The sequence below is a fragment of the Micrasema longulum genome, unplaced genomic scaffold (genome assembly GCF_059751315.1).
Source record: "Micrasema longulum isolate JH-2025_06_02 unplaced genomic scaffold, ASM5975131v1 h1tg000592l, whole genome shotgun sequence".
NCBI lineage: Eukaryota > Metazoa > Arthropoda > Insecta > Trichoptera > Brachycentridae > Micrasema > Micrasema longulum.
This window is the reverse complement of record NW_028277788.1, coordinates 252,645-265,327: the sequence shown is the minus strand read 5'-3', so window position 1 is coordinate 265,327 and position 12,683 is coordinate 252,645. Positions and strand designations below refer to the sequence as shown.

Here is a 12,683-nt window from a genome sequence, read left to right as displayed (position 1 = left end):
ACATATATTTAGACTTAAAGTGATCATTTTCCTATCTGCTCTCAGTAAGCATAGGCCACAATACTCCAATCTCAAGACTATCGTGCAAGAACAGAGATGGCAAACATTTCCGAGAAGGGAATATTCAAGCCAAGTTATTTACAGGGCCTTCGCCCTAGCGTTGACAAAAAAATTGACAGAACTTTTACCCTAAAACCACGGAATTATTATTTGATTTTAATGGTTGGTACATTTTCTGGTTCTCCCATTTTTTTACTCATATACCATACGATTCCTCCATTTTTCTAATTCTCGCGAGAATGCGTATAATAATCGATCGAGAGATTCAATAGACTAATTTAATAAAAGCTGGCCATGTAAATATCCAAATGATCTAAAAATCAGCCATAGATTGAAGCGAGCCTTTTTAAAAATAACAGTTTCAGAAAAAATGCAATTCTGTATCTTTCAGATATTCCTATCGCAATTAAAACTAGCAAATATTAATTAATCTATGTAAATACTGTTTTTTAAAAATATCTAGTTGTTTAGTATAAATCATAGACGCATAGGATCTTAGACGTCAACGGACCAAAGATCTCAGGCCTGGTAACACCAAAAAAGTCAATTTTATTGTTTTTGTTACTTGTTGAAATCGGAGAATGAGTTATTTTTATTATTTATATTATTTTCCCTTTTTCCTGCAATCTCTTTTCGTCTAGACGCAACTATTATTTAAGTCTAAACTTTTGTTGATTTTTTGGTGCTACTGGCCTTTGGTCTCTTATTTGTTATGTTGTGTTTTAATGTTATGTCGATGTGCTTTATGTTATTGTTTGCTATCTATTTCAATACATTTTAATAATTATATTTTAATGTGTATAGAAAATCCATCAAGCTAAAGTTAAGACATTGAAAACAAGTACCGAATAAAAACGATTTTTTTCTTGGGTTTGGAATGTTGATTTGACTTAATAGCATACTTTACAATAATTGCGCCATGTTGAAAATTGTTATAGATGGGTATAAATATATGACAGATTATTTAGTTAAAACAATACAGGTAATCATGGTATTTGTGTTTTTTACATTCAACTTGATGGTTTTACTAAACAACTTATTACACGTCACTAGCGTACAAGAAAAAACAATATAAGATAAACACATGTAACCTAATTTCTTAAACCAATATCACACATATTATGTTACTAACACATTATTTTCAGAAGTGATATTTTCAAGCCGCATGGAGTGTGCCTGTTACTAGTTGTAATTGTCTTTTATGTCAAGTGTAATATTTTCCGCTTTAGTGTCTGTTTCTTTGTAAGTACTTCTTCTCTACTTTCTTTACCATGCTTCATTTTCAACATCCATCTTTTTCCCTTCATAAAATACATTCATTTACTTTTCAAAAAGCAGGGAGTCCTTTACGTGTACACTATAGGGTGTAAAAGCTGTCAATGTATGTATGCATAGTATAAGACTGTCTTATGTACCCGTAGATATAAAAATGACGGATCTAATAGTTTACTTACACCAAATTTGGAAGACAGTACGTGTTCTAGAAAATGTAATGGATCGATACCTACATCAAAATGAAAGAATTATTCAGTATTATGTAAATCTAAGCATTAACAGAGCCATTGAAAGGTTCTATCACTTACAAATATTAGAGCCATAAAAAACGTATCCGTTTTTTAAAGAAAAGCTGGCCATTCATGTTTAGTTTTTTAAACAAAAACAAGCTAATCTATGTTTAGTTATTTAAACAAAAACTAGCTATTTATGTTTAGTTCCTTAAACATAAACAAGCCATACATGTTTAGTTTTTTAAACACAAACTTGCCATTCATGTTTATTTCTTTAAACAAAAACTACCTTATCTGTGTAGTTTTATAACAACAAGCCAATCTATATTTAGTAAACAAAAACAAGCCAATCTTAATATATTTAATAGTCTTAAGAAAAACTAGCTATTCATGTTTACTTCTTTAAACAACAACTAGCTAATCCATGTTTAGTTCTTTTAACAAAAACTAGCCATTTACGATTAGCTCTTTTAACAAAATTAGACAATCTATGTTTAGTTCTTTAAACGAAGACAAGCCAATCTATATTTAGTACTCTCAACAAAAACTAGCCATTTATGTTTATTTCTTCAAACAAAAACTAGTTAATCCATGTTTAGTTCTTTTAACAAAAACTAGCTATTTACGATTAGCTCTTTTAACAAAATTAGGCAATCTATTTTTAGTTCTTTAAACGAAGACAAGCCAATCTATATTTAGTACTCTCAACAAAAACTAGTCATTCATGCTTATTTCTTCAAACAAAAACTAGACAATCTATGTTTAGTTCTTTAAAAAAAAACTATTCAATCTATATTTAGTACTTTTAACAAAAAAAAAGCCAATCTACATTTTAGTACTCTCAACAAAAACTAGCCATTCATGTTTATTTCTTTGAACACAAACAAGCTAATCCATGTTTTATTCTTTTGACAAACACTTGCCATTCACGATTAATTTTTTTTAACAAAATAAGACAATCTTTGTTTAGTCCTTTAAATAAAATCAAGCCAATCTACATTCAGTACTCTTAACAAAAACTAACCAATCATGTTTATTACTTTTAAAAAAACTAGCTCATCCATGTTTAGTTTTATAGTTTAGTTTAGTTTATTAAACAATCTATATTTAGTTTTTTTTAAAAAGGTATTCATGTATATTTTTTTAAACGAAAACAAGCCATTCATGTTTGTTATTTTTAAACGAGACCCCAATCTATGTTCAACAAGCTATGATTTTTAATAAAGAACTAGCAATTATTATTTAATTTAAACAAAAACGACTTAATCCATAAATGTATTTAGCTCTGCCAAAACTAGCAAATCCATGATTTAAAAAAAAATAATTAATATCAAATAAAAATAAAATATTACAACTAAATACAATTTTTTACATTAATCAAATACTTATATTTACATTAACGTTTCCCATTACGTAAAAAAAATAAACAATTCTTGTGTGCATAATGGAGAGTGACGTCTTACAATAGATTATTTTATTTTCATCAATAATATTTTTAGATTAACATAGATAAATTACAAAAAAGATATAAACCCATTGAGTAATAGTTTTGATTTAAGGTAATTTATAAACAAATACGTTTATTTCTATTTTTATATATTTTAAACTTTTTAATCTTTTTGTTTTTCTATTGAATATGCTCTGTAACTTGAATTATAAAAATAAAACTTTTATTTTATTGGTTGGTTGGAAGAAATTGCCATTTGGCAACAAGCCCGCTAATGTACAAATAACATTATGTACAAAAAGTTAAATAAAAAAAAAAAAAAAAAAAAACGATGTTTTCAATCAGTGTTACATAAAGAAGAATTATAGATGTAATTTTTTACCTCTTTCTTAAATATATTGTATGTTTGGTGGTTAAAACAATAGTTAGACATTTCCCATATGTTTTTTAAATTAAAATTACCCAATTCATGTTTAATTTTTTAAGCACAAATCAGTTCATATGTTTCTTTAAACTAAAACCAGTCGATCTTTACGCTTTTCGTAAATAGCTTTATCAAGCGATAACTTCGCATGACTAGCCAAACAGCTCCATGAAACGCTTCATTTGCTCAAGTCAACATCGAACCGCTTGATTCCACCCACTGTTTTCTCTGTTTTCATTCCACTTTGCAATTGCAGGCAAACCGGGGCGTGCCAGCGCGCGCACGAGCCCCCGAAAGCAACTGAATCTTGTTATAGGTGCGCGAGGGTCGTCGGTCGAGCCGGCCTCGGGCGACCACGCCAAGCCGCTGTACCGGTCCCCCAAGCGCCGCCCCCGGTCGGCGGACCCCCGGCCCGTGGCCAGCGCCCCCCTCGAGGAGAAACGGCGCCCCAGCAAGCCGAGCGGTCAGTGGAGAATATAACAAACAGACTCGCTTAAACCTCATACATCCTCTCATCCAACTGTCAAATAATGTCATCGCTTGTTCACGTGCAACCCGAGTAGGCCTCAAAAAGCAACCTAACCGATACAATATGTTGTATTTGTATTATTCGGTTCTGTTTGTTTTTATATTTTCACTGATCTATTCCCTTATGTTCGTGACTATTATATCAGATATTTAACTATTACCTACTTTTAAACAACCTGGTTGTTTAAAAAATTGAGCCGGTTGCATGAAAAAAAGTTCAGTGAAAAAGATGTAAACCAAGTAAAATATAGGTTACATTATCGCAAAATGGACAAAACGGGTTGTAAAGTTAAAAAGGCAATTAACCATTATTAAAATGAAATGGATTGTAGTCCTGTGGGTAGTTTCGCGGACTCCGAATCAGGAGGTCCGTGGTTCAAATTCCGCCCTACCGCAACTTGTTTTAATTTTCTAATTAACATATTACAACAGAGATGAAGAATATTTTAAAGAAGGTAATAAGAAGTCTAGGCATCTACAAGGGTTGGTTTAAGTGGCCACTTTACACTCTGTGTAACATTCACCATTCTGTCCATATTTGAACATCTTAAACAAGCCAATGACAGGTCGTAGGCCCTGTAGATGCCTAGACTTCTATATTACCTTCTTTAAAATGTTCTTTATCTCTGTTGTAATATGTTAATATTAACAACTCCCCCGGGAATTAAATCCAGTCCTTGTCTACAAATATTTTGACAAACTCAAAATATTGTTTTTTTTTATTTTTTAAAAGAAATATTTGCCTTCTTATAATTTACCAGAATATTGAATTTTGAGAGCCATTATCAACGAGTTGTAAATAACTCACTATTAGAAAATAAGAATCGAGTTGGGGTAGAGTGGGATTCGAACTATGTTAATTTTCTAACATGGTTATTTACTCACCATTCCCTTTTCGCACCTAACGGTGCATAGGGCACTGCACTGGTACACCAATCGCAGAGTATCTTGATATTTTTTATGTTTACATGAAGGTTAGATGGTCAGTTTTACGCTTCAAGTACCAGCTCAGGGACTTTGAAATATTTTAGTGTGAAATTACCCTTTCATATCAACCGTGTTGGGAATCGAACCCGAGACCTCTTGCATGGTAAGCAAACGCGCTGACTATTACACCACGAGGTCGTGGTTATATACTACTAAAATAAAATAGCATCAAACTTTAATTATTTGAGTAAATCACGAGAACGCAAAATTTCTCAAGAACAAAAAAAAAGTTCAACTTTTTTTGACAAAATTAAGGTTTTACTTAAATAAAACCATTTTTAACATTTTACAACAGAGATGAAGAACACTTAAGAGAAGGTAATATAGAAGTCCAGGCATCTACTGGGCTTATGACCTGTCAATGGCTGGTTTAAGTGGCCACTTTACACACTGTGTAACATTCACCATTCTGCCTATATTTGAACATCTATATTCCTTCAATTCTTTCATCTGTTGATGTTTGTGAAGTTAAAGAGCTGAAACCTTTATTTATGCGGGTGAGATTCATCAAATTGAATTATTTCACCTACATACTAGGCAACGCCTGAAAATATTTTTTTTTCAATTTCTAAACTTCTTCATGGACCAGGTAATTTATCAACAATATTTTGAGTTTCTCCAAATTTTTGTAGACAAGGACTGGATTCAACTCATGTTCTTCATCTCTGTTGTAATATGTTAATATAAGCGGCTCCCCAGGGAGTTGAATCCAGTCCTTGACTACAAAAATTTGGACAAACTCTAAATATTGTTGAAAAACCATTTTTGTTTAAATAATCGCTGCACAAAAATAATTTTTGGCAATTTTGAAAAATTTCACATTTCTTCATTACACAATATGTAGCCAATAGATTTCAAACTAAAGTTGAATTTTCTTTTACTTTTCTTAGTTCCTTTTTTTTTCTTATAAAAGCCATTTTTATGATGGTTATATTTTTACTTTACCATTCAAATTGTGGTAGATATCATCAATAATCATTTAATATTATTATAATCAACACTTTTATCAATACTGAGCAATATTGCTAGCGCGTCCTGCGGCCCGCTAGTACGGCCGACTTGAACAAAGTCGCCAAATTGCCACGAGTTGTACGTGAACAAGCACTAGTGTCGGTCGAACTCGTTCAATTTCATTCTGCAAACTTACTTATTACTAACAAAAATACACCCATTCATCGTCATCGTTCCTATTTCCGCAGTCAGTGGTGCATAGGGCACTGCATTAGTAAACCAAATGCAGCGTATTTGTACAATTTATTACACGAAGATAAGGTGATCAGTCTCACGCTTCAGGGCCCGTATTACAATAAGAAGTTAGCAGAGTTATCTTCAATTGACTTTAAAGTAAAATCGAAATCTAAATAACATGGAAAGTTAAATATGCATGTAGTTTTTTTTTACAATATTTATTACAGGTTACTGTGTTAAAATAAGTTTGTCCGTATTTTTCGAAATTAAAAGAACAATAGCACACAGCAAAAAAAATATAGCAAGTTAATTAATAATCAACAGTATTTTTAATTTGTCAAAATTTTTGTAGAAAAGGACTGGATTTAATCCCTAGGTGTAATATAGAAGTCTAGGCATCTACAGGGCTTATGACCTGTCATTGGCTGGTTTAAGTGGCCACTTTACACACTGTTTAACATTCACCATTCTGCCCATATTTGAACATCTATATTCCTTCAATTCTTACATCTGTTGAAGTTTGTGAAGTCACAGAGCTGAAACCTTTATTTATGTTGATAAATCCACCTGGTCCACGAAGAAGTACAGAAATTGAAAAAAAAAACAATTTTCAGGCGTTGCCTAGTACGAAGGTGAAATAATTCAATTACACGAATCTCACCCGCATAAAAAAAGGTTTCAGCTCTTTAACTTCACAAACATCAACAGATGAAAGAATTGAAGGAATATAGATGTTCAAATATGGGTAGAATGGTAAATGTTACACAGTTTGTAAAGTGGCCACTTCAAGCAGGCAGTGACAGGTCATAAGCCCTGTAGTTGCCTTGTCTTCTATATTACCTTCTCTAAAATGTTCTTCATCTCTGTTGTTATATTTTCATTAATAATGCATTCTCCTTCATTATTTTACAACAAATTAGTCAGTAATTCGTAGCAATATGATATATAATTGGCGGTCTCCGTGATGTAGTGGTCAAGATGCTTGACTCACGCACGAAAGGTTCCGGGTTCGATTCCCGGTGAGAACACAAAAAAAAAAGTGATTGTTCTCAAGCCTGGGTGTTTGGTGATGTAATTCACTGTAATTGGGCCTCCTGGCCTGTTGTGGTGCAAAAAAAAAAAATAAGGCCAAAAAATCTACTGTACTTATGTTTAAACACAAGTAGCTCAATCACAAATAACTATCGACGTGCTAATAAGCGACGTGATAACAATTTCTCATCGCGGTTGTTTATCATATTAGCAATCGCAATGAAACAACCGTGAGCACCTATATTAAATGTCAAAATATTTACGTTTCGCGACGTATAATCCTGCTGCGCAATCACATATTTGAATTTCACTGGTGTAAATATGGAAAATATACCAAAACTGCTATTTTTATGTGTTTATTTATTATTTATCATACTATTCATTGTATTTAGCCGGCGCGGCGGTTGGCAAGCCAAAATGTCAATAAAAGCAATCGCCATAGTAATTGTAATTTAATTTTCACTTTTTTGTATTAGATACTCCTTACTATTTTGCAAATGCAATAAATTGTATTCTTTTTTAATAGTAAACGCCGATTTTTCGCCAGTGAACTGTGTTTATTTACGAGGAAAACAAAAAACAAACCGACACAAGCGTTGACTTAGAGATTACACACGCGTTGACTTATGACTGCGATAACTTAAGCATGTTCATTATTCAAAAATGTTTTGAGTGTGTTCAAATGCTTGCAGACTGGTTAGATTTTCTCCCAAGGGAGTTTTTAAAAAAAAAATTTAAACATTTTAAATATTAACAACTCCCTGGGGAGAAAATCCAGCCAGTCTGCAAGCATTTAGACATACTCAAAACATTGTTGAATTAACTACCTGGTAAAAGAAGAAGTATAAAAAATTGGAAAATTGTTTTCAGGCATTGCCTAGTAGGTGAATTGGTTCAGCCGGATGAATCTCATCCACATGATAAAGGTTTCAGCTCTTTTTTTTAAAAAAAAATTGTTTGTTTATTTACAATAAACATAAGATTTAAAACAAAGTATTTGAAAAATAAAGCATAATTACATATCAATGAAATACATATTAAATGAATAGTAAAAATAATAAACGAAAAAATCCCGTGGGTATACAAGAAAATGTTAATGAATTTTTGCTCCTATAATAAATAGACAGTTATAATATTTTTGTGCAACATAAGAAAGAGAAAAAGTCAACAGATGGAAGAGCTGAGGAAATGTGGATGTTCAAACATAGGCAGAATGGTGAATGTTACACAGTGTGTAAAGTGGCCACTTTAACCAGCCAATGACAGGTCATAAGCCTTGTAAAAGCCCAGACTCCCATATTCCCTTCTCAAAAATGTTTTCCCTCTCAGTTGCAACAAATTAAAAAATGTTCATTGTGATCGCTAAAATGCTTAGCACGTTTTCAAGCACGTCGATAGTTATTTGTGATTGAGCTGCAGGTGCGAATAAAGGTTTGGTGAGGACGGTTAAAACGTATTTTTAGCATTTTAGAATTCGTAATTTTGATTCTTATTTTCAATATTCGAAAACTTGTAATTTGGACCAAAGTGTAAAACTCATCAGCTCACCTTCGTGTAGAAAGCGATTGGAATACGCTGCATTATTAGTGTACCGATACAATGCCCTATGCACCACTGGACGCGGAAAGGGAATGATATTAAAAATGTAAACAAAGCTACTAAAAATCTCAATAAAACTACGATGTTCGACCTATCACTTTTTTCTAACACTATAATTTCATCTTTCATTTGTTGCACCGGCTCCATATAACATTTTGATTTTAACGACAAACTGATATTTTTTAAATTTATTTTTATGATAGGAAATATTATGATATAATTTTCTAGAAGTGTTTTACCATAGTATAAATGTGTAATATAATTTGTTACCATTTTAATATTAGTTAGATTTTTTTAATCTGGTGTTTATCTAAAATATGTATTCAATAAAATTAAAGTGTCACATATTTTTATATTAGCAGTACGCAGTATGTAAAAACCATAGAATTAAGAATAGTTCAGACGACATCGGACTGTGTCCAAAAAGCCCCCCCCCCCACTTTTCCCCCACTTTCTCCGTGCGCATGCGTGAAGTCGCCGCGTAATGTTGCCAGATCGCGAAAAATATAATTAAAACAATTTGTTAATTTCTCTAAAATTTTATTGTGCACATGGAAACATTGATTGACACAACAAGAGTCGATAAGTGAAGGGTCATTTAATAAGAGTAATTTAATTAATTAACTCTTTACTTAAAAAATAAAACAAATTTATGTCATGTTAAATAATATTTTATGTTTTAAAGAAATTGTCAATCAAATGACTACCACGGCGCTGTTTAATCCAAGAGTTTCAATTTTCGTTAGCTCTCTCATTAGATTAGCAAACTAGCGTAAAAAAATTACTACCCTTGCAATTCTAACAAAATGTTCATTTTGTTTTCTTTGATTATCTGACAGATGGAAAAATAATTCATTTTTAAGTGATGCATTTGGTACTTACACATTTGCTAATTATACATCAAATGTGATCCCATCCCGTTTCTTTAAGATCCCAGCAGTATTTCTACACTTTAAAACGACTCAATACGGCATAGTTGAATTCATATTGGGAGTTGCATACTGAGCGACGTCTACAAAGAAACTACTGGGTCAAAACGTAAAATTACTCGTTTAAGAGTAGTTTAGTCACCTTTTGTTTGATGCATGTATGCGGTTTCTGGACTATTCTTAATTCTATGATAAAAACATTAAAACAATGAGTCTTAATTGATTACACGAGAAAGAAATAAAAAAAATCTAGAAATAGTAATCTAATTGTTATTTATTTCAAATAGGTGTTTGGGTTTTTTATTTTTTTTATTTTATTTGAAGACTCTTTCAATTTATTTATAAAAAAAATAAAAACAAATTTGTAAGGGAACGGTCAGTGAGAAATTAAAAATTAAAATATTTAAATTTATATCAGTTTTGCACAAATAAGACATCAATTATACATTCGTTTTATTTATTAAACCAACATTAAATAAAGGTACACAAAATATATTATATGCATAGGTTTTATTATTTATAAGATTCACCAATTCAATCAACATGGTAGGTGAAATATAATATAAGAATTAATTTATTATATTTTGTATATAATAAACAACTGCTTTGAGATAGGATTACCTTCGTGCCAAATAAATTTAATCAAAATATATAAATTTATTTCCATGTAATATCTTATAGATTTTATATAAGCTAACATGACAAAGGGTTAAAATTGCTTTAAAAAATAAACATTTTCCAAATAAATAAATATATCTCATCTTATTTCATCTTCCATCATCCTCATCCAACAAATATTTTGAAAAAAAAATGATTTTATTTATTTAGTCAAATACATTTATACAAATAATATGCACAGAGAACGTGTAAAAATAATGTTTGTTACTGGATTTTAAACGTTTTTATTGATAATTTTCAAAATATTTGTTATAAAAACAACTTTAAAATAGAATCATACTGGAAAATATTTTATATATCTTGGCTTTCAAATTGTATGTAAAAATTTCTGATGCTAAAATGTTTTGACTAAAATAATAACCAAAAACAATGTTACAATTATTTTTCAGTGATTCTCGTTTTAAATATGGGACAGAAAATTATACAAAATCAATGAGTTATCAAAAACATAATACTGTAAATATTAAAAGCAACAATTTTACAATTTACCGCTTTAAATTATTAACATAAACCAACGGTGTTTTGAGTTTGTCAACATTTTTGTAGACAAGGACTGGATTCAGCCCCCTAGGGAGCTGTTAAATTTAAAGAATCCACAGGGCCTATGACCTGTCGTTGGGGACCCTTTTGCCTACGTAATAGTGTTGTCTCGATGCCAGAACAGTGTTGACCCCTTCACTTAGTATCAGATCCCTGTTAGAGTATCTTGTATTATAGTTGTGGTTGACGCTTGTGTAAATGTCTCTATTTATGTGTGTAACCACTACCGTTCTCAATATATACTGTTGAATAATATTCAATCATTTTTATGTTGTTAAAATTCCACTCGTCAATGCGTTTTGAAGCTGCAAGACTTTTTGTGATGTTATCATATTATATTTATCATATTATGTAAATGTTATCAACTATCAAATATCTAAATCTAGTAAATGGGCTATAGAATTTCAACCGTCCATGCGCTCAGTAGCTGCAAGACTTGTTGCTATCTGACTTCTATTTTTATAAATTTGCTTTTTATTTCGTTTTTTAAAATATCACTTAAACCCTAAACTTCACTGTCAAATAAAATTAAAAAAAAAAAAAAGGGGCTAGATTTCTTACTGTCCATGCGATCTGTAGCTGCAAGACGTGCTATTATCTAGTTCCCATATATAACAATTGTTATATATCATAATTGGAGACGAGGAACTAGAATCCTAACCGTCCATGCGCGCTGTAGCTGCAAGACGTGCAGGGATATGTATTTATTGTACAGTGCCCTTGAGGTGATTTTCACAAAAATGGCGCTACATAAATTATCCAAACATATATATTTTAAGTGGCCACTTTACACACTGTGTAATATTCACCATTCTGCCCGTTTTTTAATATCTGCATTCCTTCAATTCTTTCATCCGTTGATGTTTGTGAATTAAAAGAGCTTTAAAGCTTTATTTATGCGGGTGAGATTCATCTAATTGAATTATTTCACCTACATACTAGGCAAAGCCTGAAAAAATTTCAATTTCTATACTTCTTCATGGACCAGGTGGATTTATCAACAGTATTTTGAGTTTGTCATTTTTATACAATAATGTAGCATTATTTCGTTCAGTGATTTTGTATTATTTTCTTGCCCATACAAAAATTATTCAAAATAAAATTAATTAATAATGCTCATTATTAATACATATTAATATTGTCCATCATAATTCTATCATCACTATCATTATAATATTTGTAACCTGTGCACCTGCTTTTTAGTACATAACTCTAGTTCTTTCCATTGTATATTCGTTCTAACTCTCCTATCTGCCGATATCTTCCGGTAATTATGACACGACATAAAATTAGGGTATAAGAAGCAAGCTTAGAAACCTCCATTGAAGGAGTTACTGAGATATTTGCAAAAAAACTTTTTAAAAAAGAATTGTGAGATTTCTAATTATGCTTCACCAACTCAATGGAGAATGCTTAGTTTAATTGTAATCTGTTTTTGCAAGATTTAGAGACGGTTATGAATTACGCTATTACTAAGGAAGGCAGGTTTTTATGTACGGATTTCTATTTTTCTAAATCTTTATGCAGCTGGCTGTTGGGCACACCGATGTGAGTTGCAATATTTCAGGCGAATTATTTTAAGCGGACAAAGGCAACCTCTTCTGGCTCTTTCTAGAGCATATAGGACATGCTCAACGGATGCACTCCCGGTTCTAACAAGCTTGTTTCCTTTAGATCTGGAGGTTCAGCGACGATCTGCAAATTTCCACCTAAAAAGAAGGCGTTCTTCTGTTATTGGTGGCGTCCGTCTACTCCCAACTAAA

The 12,683-nt window shown here is 31.5% G+C and overlaps 1 protein-coding gene across 1 annotated transcript in view; it reads left to right on the top strand.

Moving 5' to 3' along the window:
* The window catches only part of LOC148280343 (uncharacterized), a 116,449-nt gene that overhangs the window by 67,896 nt on the left and 35,870 nt on the right, over positions 1–12,683 (top strand). Inside the window, 1 exon segment of the mRNA XM_088228534.1 lies at positions 3,696–3,902. Coding sequence (XP_088084660.1) covers positions 3,696–3,902 — 207 coding nt within the window.